The sequence below is a fragment of the Bemisia tabaci genome, chromosome 6 (assembly GCF_918797505.1).
Source record: "Bemisia tabaci chromosome 6, PGI_BMITA_v3".
In the NCBI taxonomy this organism is placed as follows: domain Eukaryota; kingdom Metazoa; phylum Arthropoda; class Insecta; order Hemiptera; family Aleyrodidae; genus Bemisia; species Bemisia tabaci.
The window spans coordinates 7430624-7453729 of record NC_092798.1 but is presented as its reverse complement, the minus strand read 5'-3'; the positions used below and the strand labels follow the sequence as shown (position 1 = coordinate 7453729).

Sequence of the window (23106 nt, the reverse complement as noted above, 5' to 3'; positions counted from 1 at the left end):
GAAAAAAAAATCAAACCACTTTGTGAAAATTTAACGGTGCGAAAGGGTGAAGATTAATTACCGATTCTCTTGGAGGAACACATGAGCTGCTGACAAAAGTTAATTATCAATAAAACCTGTGCTGCCATAAAAAGGAAAATTATCTTCTGAAAAATACATATCAAAATTAAGTAATTTTCATGTAAAAAAAAAAAAAAAAAAAACTAAAGACAAAATCAAGAAAGCAAAACTCTAGACGTACTAATAAGAAACCTGGACAAACCGAGAACTGATTATGAGCAATGCGACGAAGGAAATGCGTAGCGAGTGTTCCGAGTCAGGCGGCATAAGGAAAGGAGGTATACTGCCACAGGACCTGTGCCAGAGTAAAAGGGTGACACGTGTTAACGGCAGGTAGGGATGGGTTTACCTGGAGAGGGAAACGGAAAATCAGAGGGTGGGAGGTCCCCCAACCATATGACTCGTCCAGCGTAAAAAAGCAAGTATGTCGTTATCAAATGGAGGTAAATTTTGCAACGTCGGTCGTGCAAATCGAAAAACCAAGGAATGTTGGCACGTCTACAGCCTAAGAGCTTTCATTTAAAACAAATCCGAGGAAAATCGGTCCAGTAGTTTCCGAGATCGAATTAGCACAAACTGTCCAGCGTCAAAAATGCAAATATGTCGTTATCAAATGGAGGTAAATTTTGCAACGTCGGTCGCCCAAATCGAAAAACCAAGGGATGTTGGCGCCGGCCAGGTTGGCCTAGTGGTTAGCGCGTCTGACTCTAGGTCAATAGGTCCCGGGTTCGAATCCCGGTGGTGGCGACAAATTTTCATGGAACTGACGAGTGGATCTGTAAGCAGAATTCGCTCGGCCTTAATCCGCGAAAATTTGTAAGCCCGAGCATGGATGTCTACCAAACTCCCTGATGTCTTCGGACAATAAATAGTGCCTATAGATGGCTGTAGATTCCTAAAGGAATAGAAGCCACTAAACTCTCAATTAAAAAAAAAAAAAAAAAAAAAAAAAAAAAAAAAAAAAAAGGGATATTGGCACGTCTGCAGCCTAAGAGCTTTCATTTAAAACAAATCCGAGGAAAATCGGTCCAGTAGTTTCCGAGATCGAATTAGCACAAACTGTAGGAGACCATAAAAGGCCTGAAGATATTAAATATATAGATTTTTCAACTTCAAAAATCCGAAATGACTGAAGTGGCTTAAAATGCCATCTCGGCTCCTGTTCGATAGATTTTCCTGAAATTCAGTGTTAGGGTATGATACATGAAATCGCATCGATTTTTTACGAGGAATCCGAATCTGAACTTCGATTTTGGGTATCACGCGTTTTAAGTCAAATTTTTCAACTTCAAAAATCCGAAATGACTGAAGTAGCTTAAAATGCCATCTCGGCTCCTGGTTGATGGATTCTCCTGAAATTCGGTGTCAGGGTATGATACATGAAATCGCATCGATTTTTTACGAGGAATCCGAATCTGAGCTTCGATTTTGGGGATCACGCGTTTTAAATCAAAATCTGTCAAAATTTAAAAAATTCAAAATTCGAAAATCCGAAATGGCTTAAAATGCTATCTCGGCCCCTGTTCGATGGATTTTTCTGAAATTCGATGTCAGGAGGTATTTTTCGACAGGAAACTCGAATTTTTAGTCCATTTTTTTAAAATTCTCAAATTCAAAATGGCGGACGTGGGCTAAAATGCTATCTCGGTTTCTGTTTGTTTGAGTCTTGTGAAACGCGGTATCACACGGTATTTTTCAACGGAAAACTCGAATTTTTAGTCAACTTTTTAAAATTTTCAACTCCAAAATGTTGGATGTGGCCTAAAATGAGCCCCGGTTCTGGCCTCCGTTTCTGTTCGTTAGAGCTTTGTGAACCGCGGAATCAGGGGTACTCTCCGACGGGAAACTCGAATTTTTAGTCGATTTTTGAAAATTCTCAAACTCAAGATGGCGGACGTGGCCTAAAATGCTATGTCGGCTCCTGTTCGATGGATTTATGGCGCCCCTTTACTACATGCCTACTCTTGTATTTCTGTACAGCCGCAAATTTAAGGTCAAGGGGCGCCTGACCGTCTATGGACCAGGTAGAGTTTTGGTCCTGAAAATTTACCTTTAGACGGCAATTCTCTTTATATTTTTTCTATGGTTTTTTTGCCCCCCCCCCCCTTTCTCACGGACTCTCTTTTCACTTTTCTTGCCTCCTTTTTCCTTCCATTTCCCCCCTTCTTCCTTGCTTTCACTGTCCAACCTTGTTTCCTTTTCCTTTTTTCCCCTTGTCCTTTCTTCTGTTCCTTTTCCTTTTCCCCCTGTTTTTCCCTCTCTTCTTCTTTCGTGGTGCCCCCCAAAGGCTGGCGCCCGTGTGCTCCGCACGCCCTGCACACGCCTCAAGTCCGGTCCTGGACGGAACTACAATTTCGGGCTCAGTTTACCGACAACGTATGTATCATTAGTTCCCCTATTAGCACATGCGTGTTTTTATGGATGAATCAGAAATTGCAATTCCTTTCTGCGAAATGAAATTCGCCAAAAGAATGTAAAATGGACTTCATTTTTCAATTAGAAACTACAGTTTCTGGCTCATCCGTAAAAACGCATATTACGCCTTTAGGGAAACTAATAGTACATACGTTGTTTTCAAGGTGAGCTAGAGATTATGGTTTCGAATTGCAAAATGTAGTCCAAGTGATGTCGAACTGATTCCAATTGATTCATCGATTGTGAATGAGTGAATTTTTCATCTCTCTAAAGGCGACGTTGTTATCCAAGTAGCATTTTTCAACGGAAAAATCGGGATAAATTGCAATTTATCGGCGATAACATCGCTAGGATCATCAACAACTGAGCGATTATCCTCGATCTAGTTGCAACAAAAACGCGATTTTATCGCCCGGCAATTTATCGCGATATTATCGAAATAAAAATCGGGATACATGGCAATTTAATCTCGATTTTATCGACGAATATTGATCGCGTTTTTATCGAGCAAAATGTTGCGATGCATAACAATTTAATCGCCAGATAATATTGTGATAGATTGCCACCGATATAATCGCGATAATCAACCTATAAAATCGCTATTGTCACGATCACTGCTACTTGAGATAGGCGACGATGTTAGTGGCGCCGGGTTCGATGGCAACTATTCATTGGCGGCAGTGGCGTAGGAAGGGGGGGGCCAGGGGGGGCCTGGCCCCCCCCCCCAAAATTGGAAATAGTATCATCTGGCCCCCCCCCAGAAATTCTGGATGGTGCAAAAACACCATCTTTAACGGTAAGTCTCTGTCGCCGTGGCCCGTGAGAGGATGCCTCTGGCATGATTCTGGCATTCACTAAACATTTATTTCGCAATTTTCACACAAATGAGTGGTTAAAAGTGAGAAAATAAATGGAATAACCTGTTGAATGCAACAATTTCAAAGTATTTTAACCTTAAAATGCATAAAACTGGGTGAATTTTATGCAGAAATTGAAGGAAGATTAACGCCACAAGTGCCTCGAGATGCGCTCAAATAGAGTTAAAATTTCAAAAATTTTCCGGGGGAGGCCCCCCGGACCCCCCGGTAGTGGGGGGCCAGGCCCCCCCCAGCAAAATGGCCTAGCTACGCCTATGATTGGCGGATGCAGCAACTTGGCAACACCGGATTTCGTCCATTTAAACCTATGAAAATGTATCGATTCTTGGAGGGGCCAGGTGCTCCGACAAGAATCGATTACTTAGCACAGGTTCAAACGGAGGAAATCCGGTGTTGCCAAATTGCTGGATCCGCCTCTGCAACTATTACTGCTCGACGTATACGCGTGTTGCATTGTAGGTAAATGAAGGCACCCGGGCATTTAATCACTTTGAACAGCGGTGCCCTGAACCCAAACCATTAATTCAACTATGCTGTTTCCTTGTTTCAGGAGGTAGCCGGACAAATCCCTGTCTATCTATGCGGAAATAAGATAGACCTTCGAGAGAAAGCTGCCATACGAGGGACGACATGCGTGCCTACGGAGCAGGGGCAAAAACTGGCCGACGAATGCGAGGCGGTATTCATGGAGACCAGCTCCAAGTCGGGTCTCCACATACATGAAGTACTCGAGGGCATATCTAGGTTAGCCATTATTTTCGAATTTTTAGCGGCTCTGGTGCTTGCACTAGAGCTGCTATTCCGGACGGTCCCAGCTGGGGAGTATCAATGCAGCATGTTACATTGTAGAGACCGCGCGTTGGTTGATGGGAATCGGCGCCATTTTCGGCTATGTTCCTTGTCATGACTTTATTTTATTGCATACTGTTTTATTGTTAGTCAATGCTATGTTGTGTATTGTATTTTTGGAATCATGGTGATACAGTCAACAATTCAAAACTTGTTTGTGCTTTTATCTCGTGATGGAAAAAATGTACTTTACGTTCAAAATTTGAAAATTTGAATTTTAAAGTTTTCGCGGTTAAGGAAGCTTTAACCACTGGGTTGGAGCTTCCTAGTCATTTACTCGATATCAGCTGATAGCAAACAAAGGTTACCAAGGAAACCGTAAACGTCTAATGCTGTCTGCCCACGTAGCAAATGGGAGGCGAAAATGGAAGTCATCAGTGCATCGTTGAGTGTTGACGCCCGATCCCATTTTCAGACATGTTCACACGTTTTGCTTGCAAAGAAAAAAGGCGGCAAATCAATTTTTATTATTGGACCAATGAGTGTTCTCCAATTTGAGTTTGTAAACATCGTGGTTTCTAGGTTAGGTTTTTGGCTGTGTGATAAATGATATTATGCCGTCTTTGATTTTGTTAAAATGACTCGATATATGTTATTTGATAAACGATTGGAGTTTTGATAAAGTAAGTTGATTTGAATTAAAAATTGTGTCCTTAAAAAATGGATGATGAGGTGATTTGGTTAACATGGGCATTTGTGGTACTTGCGGCGTATTGGGAGTTTGTATGGAAACGACGTGGCAGTAGTCCACACTTTTTACAAGAAACTATTTTGTACAAAGTTCTGTACAAATTTTACACTATTTATACAGTAATATAATACAAAAAAATTATGTACTTTATCACAACTCACATAGCTTCAAAACAAGATAGAAAATGATGGATGCTCAGCCCCGACACATCGATGATCGCGAAATTTGCGCGGCCCGCGCAATTTTCACGTTCAACACTCACCGATGCACTGATGACTTCCATTTTCGCCTCCCATTTGCTACGTGGGCAGACGGCACACAACTACCGTGGCCATCGGGGCGATTATTGAAATGACATCGACTCTATGTCGCCGCTTACGACAAGACATATAGCCCTATCTTAACCGTGTAATATATCGCAATTCGATATTCAAAACCATTACCTACAATTTCAGATATAAAAATGCAAATTTTTTGCAGCCTCGCTAAACGACTTATCAACCATGCATTCCAAAGTTTCTTATCACAGGGCTGTGAAAATATACAATCTAATAAATACAAAATAACCAAATATCTAAAAAGACAAAATTTCAGTTACAGTCAGTTTCAGTCTTATTGTTGCACAAACTAGTTATTTGACAAAAAAAGAAGATGATCACTCAATTGAAAGAAATTGGCGCCCAATCACAACGACAAGTTAAAAAAAAATACTGTGGGAGAAATTTTTTAGGATGCGGACCTCCAAAGAGCCTTCAAAATTAAAAGTATACAACAAGTGATAGTGCCATGCATTCTGCATATCAAGGGCCAATACACATTTATACACCGGCTACGTAAATCTGCTAAGTTACAAAACATGAATCGACAGTTGTCGGATTGTACATCAGTGACAAAATGTGTCTAGGCCCTCATTCTTGACTACAACTACTGTCGCCAGAGCCGCTCTCCGACGCGAATGCGTTGGAGCTTCCTGCTTGTTTTTACTTTCGGCCTACTCGCTTTTATTTTTGACTGCTGCAGCCAAAAATCCACTTGGTTTTTTTCATCATTCACCAATTTCCCAGGAAATCGAATAAATAAATTAATTAATAATAAAAAAAGATACTGGGGGGGGGGGGGGTGAAAAAGGATAATGGTCATCTTTGGCCTCAGCAGCCAAAATTTAAAGAGAGTAAGTCCATTAGACATCTGAATTAGATAATTTTCCCGTCCTTTTGAATGTGAAACAAATGGATCAGTTTTACAAGGGGTATATAGGCGATTAAGTCATTTGACAAGAAAAAAATTCGTTATCAGCCACAGCTCGAAGCGGGGAAAACTTTTCCAATTTTGGGCCTCAGCTGGAAAAGTGACTATACCTCCTCCTACGCAGGAAGATTTGCCTACCCGTTATTTTGAAGGCAGTCTGCCCGTTAAAGCGAGTAACTGATACCTACAGCATGAATGGATTCAAGGATCGTTATCAGATCTAAGTAATCATACACGTTTGGTAAATTGCCCAGCTTGGATTTTTTTCCCAATAATTCTTTTCAGTTTTTTACTCACCTATTTATTTGTTTATTTATTGGGTAAAAATGTTACTCCTATTAAAATATCGGGGGTTCGGTTTGACTCAGGACATGTAGCATATCAAATAATTATTATGTTTATTCCTTTCCAGGGATATGTTGACAAGAGAGGACATGGAAATAGTAACATCGGCATTGCAAGTTATGGTTCAGGAGAACAGATCTCAACTATGTTGCAGATAACAACGGTTGATAATGACTGACCCCATCAAACGGTACCTACTAAGAAAAAAATTAAACTAGGTTTTTAGGCCTGAGTTCTTATGTCTATACTGCTACTTTAGGTCCGAAGAGAGAAATTTGCCGTATGATTCTTGAGATACCTCCTTTAGAATCAGATAAGGCTACCATGGAGATAATTTTCGACAAAAATATTCCTATACAATAGGAATTGGAATTGATTTCATATTATCATCTTTGACTTGTGAGCCACAAGATGCAGATTTCTTTCAGCGAACGAATTATACCCTAGTGGCACAGATTGCAATCAACTGCAATGCTGCACGGTAAAATTATTGCTATTGTGCCTAAGTGTTGTGTGTGTTGTCTATAGGTACACTGATTGAAGGAACTCATCTCATTAAAATTTATTGCAATAAATGCAATTTTTTTGCATTGCAAATTGCCTATGCCCCTCTCACAGGGAACTCTTTTTTTTGTCAAATGATAAACAAAATATTTGTACTTTGATTCCTTTCTAAAAGAGTACATAGTAGACGCTGCAAATGGTGCATTTAAAAAAAAAAATTGTTGAAAAAAATATATGTTGAATGAAACAATTATTAAGAGTAAGGCAACACCACTTGGGAATCGCCATTACTTGTTGACTTTGAGGCTTCTGAACTGATTTTTGATATGGAAAGTTTTACTGAGCGAAACCATCTGTGTCAAGGCAGATAAAGAAAGGTGGTTGCATTCCGAGTTGAGCCGCCATTTTAAAGGCTGTGACACGCAGATGGTACATGCTTTGCCATGCATTCAGGATGTACCCGAAACGTCCCCAATGTCATGTGACGTCAAGAGGGTACGAAATGCAACCACCATTCTTTATCTGCCTTGCACCTGTGTTGAAAAAAATGCGTGGAGATCAAGAGACAAATTCACGTTACATAAAGGAACAATGGGAACTCCTAACTTATTTCTGGTAAACTGTTGCTTGTAGGTACTTACATGGAGATAAATATTGTCATACTTACTTCCATTAAAGAGAAAAAAATAGGGATAAGAGCCATGATTTTCCAATCATTCTGAACCATTCAAACCATTTCTGAAGTTTCAATTATTGCATCATAAAAAGAACTGCTTCATTTTCATAGAAAACCCATCTGTCAAGAAAGTAGGTATATTATTTCCAGAAGTTGTTCCTCTTTTTTCATTGTCTCATTTTTAATTAGGTACTCATTATGAAATACGAGTTCTTCCCACATTGTAATAATATTTTGTACAATGTTTATACCTGTACAAATACACTGACATTAACTAAAAACAGCGCTTATTTTTTCTCAACTAATATCGGTCAACTGGACGTAGGTACGCATTTAAATCAAAGGAAACTATCTCCACTAAGACATCTCAGCCATGAGATCAATCTGAATACATGGAAAACAAGGCTCACATCACATTGGGTGTGGTTCCTTTTGATTTAAAAACGGCCATTGAATAATGATAACTGCAATAGTGGTGGATGACCAGTGGAAACTATAACATGCTCACGAATAATCTTTCAAAGAAATTAAAACTTTTCGGAAACTTCCCTCAGGGTTTTCTCTGAGAGTAAATCTTCATTCTTAAAATAAAAAGATGGCCTTTAAATTCATCAAAAATTTTCTAATTAAAAAAATATAAAAATTTACAATAGGTAACTCAGAAAAATAATTACATTTTCTACACTAATATACCTTCACTTATGTTTAAAAAGTTCAAAAATAATGGAAATCCAACCCACTTAGGGAATTCTTGAACAAATTAAAGAGAAAATATTACATGGTGCTACTTCTAAAAACAAACAAAAAATAAGAACTCAATTGAAAGTTATGAATCAAGGTGGAAAGACATAAGCCAGTTACAGAGGGGTAAATGTATAAATTTTAAATTACCTATTGTGTATATTGCTAAATTAAAATGAAGTAGGTAAGAGCTATCTTAAATGACATTAAAGGGACTGAATACAGGACCAGTCTTCGAAAAGAATAAGAATTGAGTTTTTTATTTCAAATAGAGTGCCAAAATGATAAGAGATGAGAAAAATCTTTGTTAGAGATAAAATAAATTTAGTACGTTACCAGTCAATACGAGATACAATTAGTGCAAGCAAGGCACTCAAAATAAATGAACTTGTATTTTTTTGTTTTCATCATGCCTACAGAATTCTGGAATTAGAAAATTGGTAATAAGAGCACATGAGCCAAAGCCTTTGAATAAAAAATTCGGTAAGTATTGATTAGTGACTAAATAACAAAGTTATACAAATTAGGAGTAGATTATCAAATTTGGTAAATCAGTTTCCTCTGGTTAAAATAGCGCACACAAACTACTAAGACTCCTAATTTAATGACGTACATTCTTCAAATCCTGCGGATATATTTAATAAAACTCAAGCACAGAACATCTAGTTCTAAACCTTAAAACCTTATAAAATTAGAGTGAAAAAAAAGGTATCAATAAATTGCCTGTAAACCTCCCATAAAACCATTAGATATGTAAAAACTCATGCAATCTAGCACATACATTAAAATTAAAAGAGTTGGTAAAAATTGTTGGAAAAGATGATGGTGTAAATTTTCCCCTTAAAAGTCTGACTAGATAGGTACCCAATTGATTGATAGATTTATTTATAAATCAATCAAAAAGCGGAGAATTCTGATCCGATTTTACAGCTTGGTTCTTGATTGGTTGCATTGGTTGCCTTGAAGATGACCCAGCATCGGAAAGTGCAGCCTGTACAGACATAAATAAAATTCAAAAATTATACAAATTGTGAGGCCTCTGGGCACAAAACACTCAATTAACTGCAAAATTCATGAAAGCTTGCTCTGGTGATTAAATCCTGTGAATTAGCGAAAAAGGAGAAGATCCATTCAATCGCTGAGTTACAAGGACCAGTTTTAATTGTGGTGTGACCCTTTTTGAATGACACAATAGAATAGCACCTGCGCTGGCGAATAGCATGGTTTCTTCCACCCCAATGTAATCCATGATTAGCATGGAACAACCGTTGAAAATGTATACATCGTCACCTTCCACCCTCAGTAGATTTCACAAGCACCTTTTAAGCTTAGGTTGCCAAGACGTCTCAAAATTGTCTTAATTTTTCCTTCAGAATGCATATATTTGTATGAAAATTTCAGGAATTCATCAACTGTGGTGGATAATGTCTGTTACCATGTTCTTTGGATGGGCAATATCTACGTAAATATTGGATTTGGAAAATCGTATGGATAAATTGTTCGATGGATCTTGTTGATTAATGCTAATCTACAGGATTTAACCATCCAAACAGGATTATGTAACTGACACATGGAATCTACTGCGTGAATAAAACCCTACGGAACTTGGTGCAATTAGCAGTATCTACCCTTGATGTAAATCGGCGGTTGCAAATAAGATTCTAGATTTTCCAATAATCTAAGTTACAACTACTAAAAACATTAAGGACTGCTGTTGAGTTCCACTGAATTTATATGGAACAGTTGCTTTGCAGTTTTGCCAAGTTGCTTCTCTCTTCACAGAAGAGGTAAATTGCGCTGAAGACTACTTGCATCCAAGTTACCTTAAAAAAATGCATTTTTAAGAGCACAATGCGCTGAAAAACTTTTTTCTTGAGATATTATTTAGACTTGAAGCGTCATTTCTTGTTAACAACAATTGTTTTTGTTTTAGTTAAATCCGTGCAGTTTCACCTTAAAGTCAGTTTTTTTTTTGTGAAAATGCGTTGTTTCTTTAACTAAAAAAAACTGACTTTAAGTTAAATCAGAACGGATCTAACTAAAAAACAACAAATTTTGTCAACAAGAGACAACACTTAAAGTCAAACTAATGTCTTAAAATTTTCTTTTTTCCGTAAGTTATTCTTTGTTATAAAAAAGAATGAGAGTTTACATACAGAACTGTAACCAATATTGTATGAGAAGTCTTTAGATATCTCTCGATTTGGACTCGCTAGAATGACTTATCCATGGGGATTTGAATGTTCAGGGAAGGCATGAGAAGAGATTTTATGTTAAGGTAGTCTATAAAAGCATCTTACAATTCTGGTCTAAAACTCATAATTGAGGTTCGGTGCAGAAGGGCATTCTTCGGTTGCAGTGTTTCCAAACCTCCGCTAATACATAATTACATATCGACGGTGAAACTACCAAACCACGTATCTCGTTTGCGGTGTTTAAAAATCTACGCTCACATTTTATTTTTTTGAAGTAGACGAAATCAATATCATTCCTTGAAATTCTCACGAAATTTTCTCCGCACAAAGAGGAAAAATCACAGGAATTTTCGAGACTGGATGTTAAGTAGTTTTTCATTTAAAAAAAAAAGTATGACAGGAAGTCTGCGACGTCGCAAACCGAGATACGTGGTTTGGTAGTTTCACAGTCGATATTCCATTCATTGTAAGGAAAGTAAATGCATATATTTCGTTGAAATTTTTTTTTCATTTTCTGCATAATTCTAGTATATCCGATTGAAGATACATCAGAGAAATCTAAAGAAATCCGGATTCTTTTCTACAACATAAATTTTTAATGAAGGATCGGAAACAAGGCAACCTAGCAGCGCCCTTCTTACACCCAGTGCCTCAATTAAGATAAAGATATTACACATCAATAGAGCACTCAATTCTTAAAAACGAGACGTAAGATTAGAATTGACAAATTTTATAAATCACATTATTTGCCGTTTCTAATCCTTTCAAAAAAGCAAAAATACTGACTGAAAATCTGAAATGCAAGTTTGCATTCACAATTTCTTTCTGAGCCTGCAGGTTTAAGCAAAAGCAAAAAGTAAGAGGAGGAAGCATGATATAAGAAAGGAAGAGGAAATGATAAAAAATAATAATAAAAGATTAGCTGAAAGACTAGTTTATTCTGAAAAGAAAATAACGAGGCAAAAAGACATAGTAGGAGATACAAAAATGCAAAGCAATCTATAGGTGCTTGAAAAGCTGGTGAAAGAATGATGTCAAAACGAGTGCATCATTTAATTCTCTTCGAAGAGACAATAAAATTTCTAAGTTGAGACTAAATCTCCTACTTGAACAATAATTGAGAAGATTATATTTCAGCTATGAAGATGACAGAAACTTGTAAGTTCTCAAACATTTTTTTCACGAACGAATCCTGAGTCTCCTTATAATCCGATGTTTTGATAAACTAAAAATTAGTTTCCCTTTATAAGAAATTTGACAAAGAAATGATAAACTACGTACCGTCTGAGTGAAGAACTTTTTTTTTGGAGGACCTTTTCGCGCGACAGGCTGGGAGAAAAGAATATCGTCCAACAAATCCTCCGGTCGCTGAGAACAAAAGATCTTGGAGTCTCCTGGTTTCCGAGGAGGAGGTTTCTTGGTTTGACTTTCAAAGAACGAGTCCAAATCCTGACTGATTGGAGCTTCTTTGTCCGTCTCAGATAATTTTCCATCAATTCGCTCGCGAACAGTTTTTGTCTTTTGCGATGCCTGAGTGAAACTTTTAAATTTTGATGGTGGAGGTTTTGATACAGGAGGAGTCTTGAGGAATACCGAATTTAACAGTTCCAATTGTTGAGTTCGGAAGTCTCCGAACACACCCATACTCGCCTGGGTGTCAGCAACATCTGAGCTTTCTCTAGCGTCAGAAAACTCTGTGTTGGTTTGTTCTTGTTGTGATGGAGGAGCTCTTTTTCTGGATTTTTTAGGCGACTTCAAAACTTTAGTTGAAGAGAAGAATAAGGCATCAAGTTTATCGTAGTCTGAATTGTGATTGATGTCAGATGTATTTGATGGCCTGAGATCAGACTTTAGCTCTTCTGTTTTTGATGATCTTGAACAGGAAGGCTGTGGCTCAGGAGATCTATCCATTGATCTACGACTGGATTCTGAAGAGGTAGTTGGCTTTGCCTCAACATTTGACAGAGCTTCTAAATCATTGCTCCTTGCCCTTGTTCTTCTTGGAAGTCTACGAAAAACTTCTTCTTCCTCATTTGTTGCTGAACCTTGTCTAGTTCTGGCTGAATAGTCTCCACCACCATCATTATCTTCGATGTCACCATCATCATCTGAAACTAGAAATACAGATTGAAGATAAAAAAAAAATTGATGAAAAAAAACAACGGGGGACAAGTTTTCTTGACGATACATACTTTTGCAACAAAATTTGCAAGCAGTCACTTGACATAAGACATTTTGAACGTGCCAAGCAGATGCAGGATACTTGGCATTTGAGACTTGCACCTTACTGCATTTTTCATAGATAAGAATGAAGTGAGGTAAAAATTAAGACTGCAGCGGTTCGCAGACAATTTTGGAGCTGCATTTCGACAGTGTAAGTCAGCAATTGCATATCTCGTTAGCGATGTCTGAAAATCTCCGTCTCTATGTTATTTTTTTAAAGGAGAACAAATTGACTTCAAGGATGACATCATTCATCCTTGAGGTTTTTGCAGAATTTTCTTCGCACAGAGGAGAAAAATCACGGCAGTTTCAAAGAATTGCTGTCGATTAGTTTTCCATTTAAAAAACAAAGTATGACAGGAAGTCTGCAATGTTGCAAACCAAGTTATGCAACTGCTGACTTACACCATCGATTTGCAACAGATTGAGGTGCAGACCTCAGGCCTCCATTTACTATGTTAACTTTCTTCAAACAAGGAATGGATTCTGATGGTGTTACATCACAGAAAAGCAATACAAATAAATTTATTCTCATGTTTTGCATTTAAAGAGGTTAGGTCATTGTTATTGTTTGGATTGTAATGGACAATCCCTAGGAGGATAACTAATAATACCTTCAATTAAGGGATGTAGAGATTCTTTAAATGATGAGATCTAATCATCATGTAATCACATACATACATGCGAGTCGCTTTACAGCGCGCCCGGGCACTCAGCGACACCTAATCGCCATCCTTACCTATCGATCCAGAGGTCATCTGGTAAATGGCATCTTGTGAATTCATCCTGAATGCCACCTATCCACGATTTTACTGGATGTCCCCTACGTCTTCTCCCAGGAGGAACCCAATCTAGTACCTTCTTAGGCAACCTATCATTCGCCATTTGTTGAACATGACCATACCAGACAGGCTGTTTGGTCATAATTTCATGCACGATGTTCTGCTCGGCATTCATGATCTCACAAACTCTTTCGTTCCTTACGTGATCCCTCCTTGAGATTTCCGCTGATCTTTGCCAGAAATCCATCTCAGTTGCCTTAAAAATCTTTTTGGTACGATCTTTCATGGGCCACACTTCACTACCGTAGGTCAGAATGCTTTTCATTATGGTGTTATAAATCATTCTCTTTTTTTCTTTAGAGATACTTTGATCCCAAAGAATCCTATTTAACATAGCAATAGCTTTCCTTCCCTGCATGTTTCGATTTTATACGAGGAGGGATCAAAAAAAAAAAACCGGAATTTTGCTGTAACTTGGCAACTAGGGAATAAATTCGGGTTCCACCGCTAGGAGGTGTAACTAGGAGCTATGAAAAGTCACTATGCCAAATTTCAACTTCGTAGCACTTTTTCTTTTATTTTGGCAAGACTTGCTTTAAGGGGTTGTCTGATGAGTTCGTCGTTTTTGAAGATGAGTGATTTTCACAGGCAATACACGGCTAACTCTGTCAATTTTTGGAGTGAATTTTGCAGGGAACATGTTTCAATCATGACATGAGTGAATAAATGTTTTTCTTCGTTTTATAGTGTGATTTATTGTTCGAACTTCGGCTGGTCGCCCAGCGGCAGTCACCGGCCAGAGCGCTAAATGGGGTGTCAATTCGGCAACAACGCGTTTTAGGCCAAATTTTCTTGCAGAAATGTTTCTGTATTACATTCAAGTGATATCTGCTAGTTATTTAAATGATCCATAACCACCCTCATTCACAAAAATGCAATTTTTTTTCATTATTTGCATCGGTACTATCCAATGGCGATGGCGGTTTGGAGCCATACAGGGGTTTCGGGCGACACAGCACCATTTCTAAAACGAAAAACTATACTTAGACTGAAGTTTTTGATGTGGATTGTCCTCTTGAAGCAGCACTTCCAAATTTTCACAGAGGAAGTCGTTTTTTCATCGAGTAAGAGAGAAAAACTTGAGCGCTAAGTGTTGTTACTGAAATTGACCCATCTTCAAAAACGACGAACTCGTCAGACAACCCCTTAAACCATGTTTCGCCAAAATTTAAGAAAGTGTGCTACAAAGTTGAAATTTGGCATAATGACTTTTCATTGCTCCTAGTTACACCTCCTAGCAGTGGAACCCGAATATTATCCTTTGTTGCCAAATTACAGCAAAACTCCATTTTTTTGGGTCCCTCCTCGTATGGCTTGGTCCATCTTTCCATCCTGGGATACTCGAGCTCCTAAATATTACTCCTCATGTAATCACATACATAGCAAAACTTACTATCATGAGTTGGAGCTCTGTCTCTTGAACTGAGTCGAGGAGATTTCACTTTTGGTTTGACTTTTTCATTCGATCTTCTCTTATTTGCTTTTGGAGGAGCTCTCTTGGCTTGAGATGTGCTTGGGTGGAGATCAAAATCTACTTCTTCTGCATCCTAAAACAATTAAATAAAAAAAAAAAAATAGTGAGCTAAAAACTGTATAGTAGCAAAGATATGTAATTCATCTTTAATTAAGGAACCTTTTTTTTAAGTCTAAATAAAAACAATGCATTTTTCTGGAAAATAACAAATTTAAAAAAATCAGTGAAAAAGAAAAACATATAATAGCTCTAATGAAGAGAGCATTTCCTGGGATAGATAAAAAAAATGTTTCACTATATTTTGACACTGAGGCTGTGCAATGAGATGAAGATATTTTACATGGATTTAAATGGCAGAAATTTAGATTTTGAGATTTTAGACACTTAGATATTTCAGCATTATCTGGCAAAAATGGGCATCAGACCACAAGCGCGATGCTGCAATACGTACCCTCGGTATATCCAGCAAGGCTTCAGGAACTCTCCCGTCTCTTTTAATGAAGACTTCATTTCGTATGCTTAAAAGATTTGCTTTCAGATGAAGACCTCGAATTTGGTCCGCTTTCGGTCCCGACTTACTATCAAATTGTTTGATGAAACTGAAAAAATAAACAGGAAAAAATCTAAATTAGTGAGATAATGTTTATAGGGTACATTAAACAGGCTTAGAAAGACCAGTAAGGTGGAGGCACATCTTCATGGTGACAAATTGATAGCTAATACTATAAAAAAAAGTACCTGTATAATTTTTGCTCCATTACCAATGGACAGATCAAAATGCTAAGATTTGTAAGAGTGGAAAAAAACTCAGCTAGAAATTTTAGTTTTATCTGGTTTTAGTTGCAGGTTTACCTGTGAGTTATTTATAGATTGGCTATGATTTTTAAACTTAAATATGTAATTTTGTGGTACCTTCCTGAATCTGCTGCTTACAGAACAACTGCAGAAGATCGAGCTGTCACTACGTTAATTAATTTTGTAAGAAAAGGTAAGAATTAGGTAAGATCGAGGTAAGAAAGGTAAAATTAGGAAAAACATCAAACTTACGAGAGGATGTTTGATCTGTCTCTCTTGAATTGTTCATAGTAAGAAGGAGAGACCCAACCAACAATGGTTGCCAAAGTTTCACTGTCATCCTGGAAAAAAGGTAAGAATATTTAACTTAATTTTAGAGAAAAAATTAGGACAATTTTAAGATGTCCCGCAACGTAGCAACTAAGCGTAAATAGTGCTTCGATATTTAGGCCGGAAGATGACAATACATCCAGTGAGACACTTTACACGAATAATGCGGAAAAATGCCTTTTTATGCCCTTTGCTGTGACAGAGAGCAATGATATCAATAACAAACAAGGGATTAAAATGAGTCGTTCATGTGCACCTACCCACCCCTAAACATTGTCTACTGCTTTTAAAACCATCAAAAGGGTGCAATGGGAATGAAAGAAGAAAAAAACTATCTGTATTGCAATTGTGGTACTGGAATCCAGAAGGATTTTCTCGGTTGTTGAGTTTCAGCATCTCAGTCGCTAATTTACATCTTAGAAAAGTGTATAGACTATAGAAGGTGATTTCTCCCAAATCTTAATTTTAAGACACTGTAAAATCATGAAAAATATTCGGTGAAAATTTCAAAGAAATGCAGGCATTCACTTAGGTACCTTATTCAACGAGATAATAGCTGAGATTCTCAAACACTGAAACCGAAAAGTACCTGCAAAGTTTAAAATATATTATATGAGATTGCGTATACTATAGAGAATTTTTTATCTCTCCTCTAGTTTGATATGAGCCGCTTCCACAGTCAAATGAAAATTGTTGAGCTTTTTGAAACTTGGAACAATTTTTCTATGCCTGAGCGAAAGCGATCTCTTATGTAATGAGCAAACTTCGATTAGTGTCCATCTAAAAATGTGATGAATTGAAATCTTACCAAAATTTTGGAGGATATTCCAAATCGAGGGTCTCGTGGCAAGTGATGCAGTAGAAGTTCATACTTCTGTTTCAGTGTGATAACTTCTATATTATCTACAAACAAAACTGTCCACTTGCGTTTAGCCACATTGACAACAGACTTGGCCAGGAGATCAAATGGAAACAAAACTACATCTGTAGAATCTGCTGCCTTGCTGAAGAATAAACAAATTTTAGGTCAGTTTTAGTATCAAAATATTTCAAATAAGTTCAAAACATGGATGGTAAAATCCCTAAAAACACTTTATATGCTACAACATTTGTTTGTAATCTAATAGAAAACTTTTTGATCTGAACACTGGGCTTCTAAGTTTATAGGGGCAGTTTAAACGGTTGATTCCACTGACTCCAGAGCAGTGGCATGCTTTGCAATATATCGATTGATCTGCGATTTAAATCTATAAATTTAAATCTATTTAAATCTTTAAATCTTTAAATCTATGGGTGAATAAACAGGGTAATAATTGATTCTTTACCACAGCTTCATATGGGGAAAAATCGATCGATCATTAAACACTTAACCATTGCTCCAGAATGTCCGTCAGACAAAGCTGACATTCAGGCAATTCAATGAGTACATATACATATCGTCATGAAAGATCGTTCGAAAGTTTTAAAGAAAGAATTAAATCAATATTGAGGTGTTTGGAAACGTATAGTCTAGATAGCACTTGTGATACTTTTGTCAGAGAGTGACGAGATGTCCTGTTTAACTGTAAAAGCAATGCTTCCTTTGGTTTTCCTGAGGTGAATAAATTTCATATTTTTGCGTTAAACATGATATAAAACTAGCCACATTGAAAATCAGGGCTAAATTGAGGTATTTTATGAAATTGATGGAACTTACCTTATATCTAAGTCCGAGCAAACTGAGTGCTTCAGAGAGCTCCACTGTTTAATGCGACTTTCCCATACATGAATTTTAGGTCTAGGACAAATAATTAGAGCAGGATAAACTCTGGCTGAGAAGAATTCACCTGTGAACCAGTGAAAGGGAAAATGAGAACATCACAGTTTTAGAGAAAAAAACATATTTTGATGGTGGAGCTAGAAAAATCACATTTATAAACGTTTGGCAACATTTCAGATTTCCTTTCATATTTCATTTTTTGAAGGACAATCCGTAATAAATTTCCCTAACAAGAACGTAAACACATTTCAACAATGCCACATTTCATTACATAATTAGTATTTTTCCTAAAAAATTATCGGACTTTCTTTAATGAAATTTTCACAGAATTTTCAATAGATTGTCCTAAAAAATTAGCTGGATAGAAATTTCTCTGTCATTTGTGTAAAAAATTAATTATGTAAGTATATTTTGCAACTGTGAAAAGAAGATATGTTCCTTTATGAAGGAAATCAGGAATTTATCATTGTCATTATACATGCAAAATTTGGTACGATTATTCTTTATCTGTTCATGAATATTCTTTTTCTTTCGTGTAAAAATGTCAGGTAAAATACCTTGAGAAAACAAAATATGAGCTGAAATTTTGAATAATGAAATAAATTGATGGCTAAAAGAGAAATATGCAATATGCATAGCTCAATAGCATGGTTTCAAAATCTCCGATTGTAAGTTTATTTTCTTAAAAGATAAGAAATTAGAATTTTTCCTTGCAATTTTGTGTAATTATCATAGAATGAATTAAGGAATTAAAACCATTAAAATCAATAAAAACCATTGGTTAGTTTCCCTTTGAAAGATTCAACAAGAACGGAGACTTATAATGTTGCAATCTGCAAAATATGCTTATCAAATTTAACCATCAATGTATTTGTTAAGTTTCACCATGGATTTCATTAATTAATCTAAAACCTATAAGTTTGAAAGGGAGAGATTCACTTCATCTCTAGCAAAAAAATGGTAAATTTTTTTGGCATGAATAGAGGAAATGCAATAACGCTAGGATTGATACATTAATGGTAAGAATATTTGGATTATAGCTAAAAATTAAAGATATAATCCAAGGAGGTACTCATTTGAGGAAAATTTTATTCATGTTCCTACTTTTAAGGCACAATATTTAATCGGCCCAGTACTCATGGCATGCAAGTCTGCTTTGGCCGAAGGGTGGCACACCAATCCTTCAAAGAACTCAATCAAATTTCCTTTGACAGATTATTATGTTACCATCAATCACCAACTAGCGCACCTTAATTGCTGCATTGTACGTTTCAAATTCTCGCTCAACCAAATAGTGCAGTTGCTTGTGATTATTGACAGTGTTTTCATCTGTTATTACTTGTTACCACTGTTGGAAATTAAGTTATGGCCGTTGTAATTGATACTTTGAGATCCTGACGATGAAGCGCTTGCTTCGAAACGCTTTGGTCAAATTTTATCAATAAAATGTAAGTTTTCCAAAAAATGTTACATTAATTCTAGCACTTGGCTACATTCCACATACCAATATATTTCAGTGCTACTACCTTTTGGACATTGTGTAGTTAATAATACAATGTTCGCTGAACTTGACAGTTACCTGACTCAGTCCGCCGTTGGGATGAAATCAGAGCTGAGATGAAGGCGACAACCTGAACCTTTTTCCCTGAGCCTGGGACATCATTAATTATTGCACCTGAGCCATTTGAGAAAGATTGAAACATCTGCTGGATTCCTCTCCTTTGAAAGTCAAATAGACTGCAGTTTAATTTTGCATCAACCTTGGAGATGGAGAAGAAACATATTACATGATGAGCAACTAAGATCATCCTAAAATAGGAAGGAGACAAAACTATGTGCCACAAGACGAGGTCTGAAGTAAAAAGAAATGCGGCTGTCTCTCTTTAAAATGTTACCTGGACAACTAGACGCCTAATGGGAAACTAAACAATGGACTCCTAACCGTAATATTAGCAAGTATTTTTGACGCAAATTAAATGGAAGTTAAAATTATATGAGTGACTTCATTTGTATTTTTGCTTTTTAACCAATGTCTATTGCAAACATTAATTCTTAAGGAATAAGGATATTTCAAGGCTGCGTTTGCGACAAAATTTTACCTCAGAGAGCTCTTTTTATCTCTGCCCTCTAGCAAATATTGCCCCCTCTAAAAAACCTTAACCCTCCATTGGATTTGTCTGAAATGACGTCCCTGTTCTCCCTATTCATGAAAATTCATCGATGCAGTTGGGGGCAACATTAGATAAGTTGGCATTTGTTTAATTTCAGTTGGCAGGCGATTTCGCATCACTACTATCCACATGAACACATCTGACTCTCGTAGAAGCGAGAACACAAGCTCGGATAGGTTTTTTAATACCTTCAAACCTTGTAACATTGCAATTTTTAACCGCACAGAAATCACAACCACATAAAAGTCGTGGATTACAATTGATAAGGAGTTTTTTTACGATACGATCATGAAACAGATGTTTTCAAGATGGATTCAAGTAGCGAACGACAGGCCAAAATTTGGCGTCTACGCTTGCAAAATGAAAGTAAACAAATGCCGACCTATCTGACGACACTACTAGAGAAGAAATTTTGAGAGATTTAGAAAAGACATGCTGCCAGGAAATTACCGATGCAGCCAGCATGTGGTGAGTAGTATTTCAAAATAAGTACTTACTGCGATTTCGGATTTGCTGGATAGAATCAGTGGGGTATCATCTTCTATACAATAAGTACCAAATTTCTGAGAAAGATTCTCAATTTCAGTAATTCTACTATCTGTACTCTCCTCCTGTGTGAGAAAAGAAAAATAATCCACTTGTCATTACATTGATGGACAAATAAGGTAAAACTGGATGGCAAATTTTTGCATAATTATGATTATTTTTTATGAAAACCATCCTGATACCTATAATCATTTTAACGAGAAAATAAGCTTTGAATGTAATTTGTACAGCTGAATCTGCAAGATATTCTTAGACCGAACAACTACTAGTTAAAATATCAACTTATAGTTATCACAGACTACATAGAGTCATAATGTAAATGGGAGAGCTGGCGCCATGTTCTGCTTGACAAGTTCTGAACCCGGTGTGCGCCAAGCTTTGGTCACTTTTTCGAGATATGTTCGATCCAAAATGGCAGTGTGGAATACATAGTAATTCCTATCTCCTTTTTTTACATCAGATGACCGGGTACCGATGAATCGAAAACAATCAATCATATATCGAGTCTCCGAATTCGGGACTAGGAAAATGCTTAAAAGTGGCATCAGTTTGCCCACTTACAATACAACTCTATGTACTCTATGATACTGATGCATGCATTCAAATATTCAGTTCATAAAAAAAACCATCATCTACTTGAGTTAAATCTCACACTAAATGCTATCGTAATGGTCTCTGTAGTAAAAATATGGCAACTTCAACCTCAAAGCTACACTTTGGCAGTTGCATTCTTTTCAAGCATTGAATCATGCAGGGCAGAAAAGGGACACAGCATGGTTGAGAAGCCTAGAAAAACTATCGTAATGCGTAATTTGATTTTAATGTGAACTCTGACTTCTCTTATGAGGAGGAAATTCGCATTTTTCAGGACTAGTGCAGAATAAGAACGTTGATATCTCAGTTACAAATCAATGACAGTAATTTTCAGTGCAGAAATCATGATCTGCATAAAATTTTGAAGAGGTAACATACATCAGAATGCTTAAATCCATATCTTGTCCAGTCGTTCATTGTATGACGTCAGTTTTTATCTTCCTTTTTCTTTAATTTCGAATATGCTACAATTCAGGTATAGCAACTGGCAAAGTAAGTGGCCTAATGAATAGTGAGCGATGATGTAGGGTCCAAAGGGCAGAGGCCTTTTGGCTACCTGTAAAAGCTTGATTCAGCAAGTTCGAAACAACTGTAGTCACTTGTTCGGAAATGTTAATGACCATTAAGTGAGAATATTAAATAACTTACCATTGTGAATTATGTTGATTAAGTTTTTGCTAAAGAGAATCCTTCTTTCGAATATCCAGCTTCTTGCTCTGAAGCAAGTTGCCTTTTCTTTTTTTGATTTTCTATATCTCGCAATACTCCTTCATGCATTCTCATTCTGAAAAATGAGCATTGTTTCACTAACACTTAATAAAGAAGAAAAGAGGATAAAAATTCGGGAATGAAAAATTAAATACTTTCAACGACTGAGATGAAATTAACAGTACATCACAGGTACACATTGGGCATACTTGGGCTCTACACCCAATCCATGCCAGACATAGCTGGACATGACTGAACAAGTCTGAACATGTTTGGTTCCTTGATCCAAGGTCACCCAGTGATGCCTACCATGTAAAGAAGGAAAATTTTGGGTTAAGCGCAAAAATGAGACAGTGAACATTATTTAAATTGAGTGATAAACATTAATATTTATAATACTGACCTGAGTGAAACGGTAAGTTAATTGGATTCACATGTCAGTTTGATGATTGAAAAGAGACAGCTGGCAATGAATAGCTACCAGATGGACTATGAACAGCTGAGAGAAAGTGACTAATTTTTACCTGTCTAATTCTTGAGTTGCTGTCACGTAAAAAAATGTTCCAATACATCCTGCAACTGCAAGACCAAGGGTGACTTTGGATGCCAGCGACATAGGTAATTCACCACGGAAGCAATTCTGGAACAGAAAAGTTGCAGATTGGTCTCAAAAACTAGTATGACTTCTTGCGGGTCCATCTGATCAATGGAGAGTTGCGGGTTCTGAGTTTGGGCAGAGTAAAATCAAAGATTGAGGTATTGATTTTGAGCAAGAATGCTTGGCGAGTAGGCAAGCCTGTCTCGGGGTCGGGCGGTAAGAGTGACCTAATGAGCGTTGAATTGATCAACGAGATGTGAATAACTGGTAGAGTAAAGATTAAATACACACCAAGAACAGTCCGCTGCGTGGGTGAGAAGATTAAATAATTATAATTAGGAACAATTAAAGCCAGTTTCAGCACATTTTTCTTGAATCGTTGACTACATAACCTGAAAATAAATATTTTTTGTAAATAAACAAAACCATGTGATAGTCAGGTTAGCCAATCGTCTATCAGGTGA

General features: G+C 37.0%; 2 protein-coding genes across 3 annotated transcripts in view; one reads left to right on the top strand and one right to left on the bottom strand.

Moving 5' to 3' along the window:
• LOC109034606 (ras and EF-hand domain-containing protein homolog) overlaps positions 1-7947 on the top strand; it is a 45483-nt gene extending 37536 nt beyond the window's left edge. For both annotated transcript variants that reach the window (XM_019047861.2, XM_072302026.1), the window contains exons 13-14: positions 3904-4097; positions 6554-7947. In XM_019047861.2, coding sequence (XP_018903406.2) covers positions 3904-4097; positions 6554-6644 — 285 coding nt within the window. In that variant the 3' untranslated portion in view covers positions 6645-7947. The remainder of the gene's footprint in view (positions 1-3903; positions 4098-6553) is intronic.
• Positions 7948-8267: 320 nt separating this feature from the next.
• On the bottom strand, positions 8268-23091 carry LOC109034617 (uncharacterized). Its single transcript, XM_019047871.2, has 12 exons — positions 22934-23091; positions 22569-22684; positions 21985-22120; positions 20694-20807; positions 19605-19785; positions 17963-18092; positions 17075-17270; positions 16189-16277; positions 15593-15740; positions 15061-15214; positions 11884-12716; positions 8268-9398 (listed from the first exon to the last, which is right to left on the bottom strand). Exons 3-12 carry the CDS (start codon positions 21985-21987, stop codon positions 9300-9302), a joined length of 1947 nt encoding a protein of 648 aa, XP_018903416.2. The 5' UTR covers positions 21988-22120; positions 22569-22684; positions 22934-23091; the 3' UTR covers positions 8268-9299.
• Positions 23092-23106: the final 15 nt, after the last annotated feature.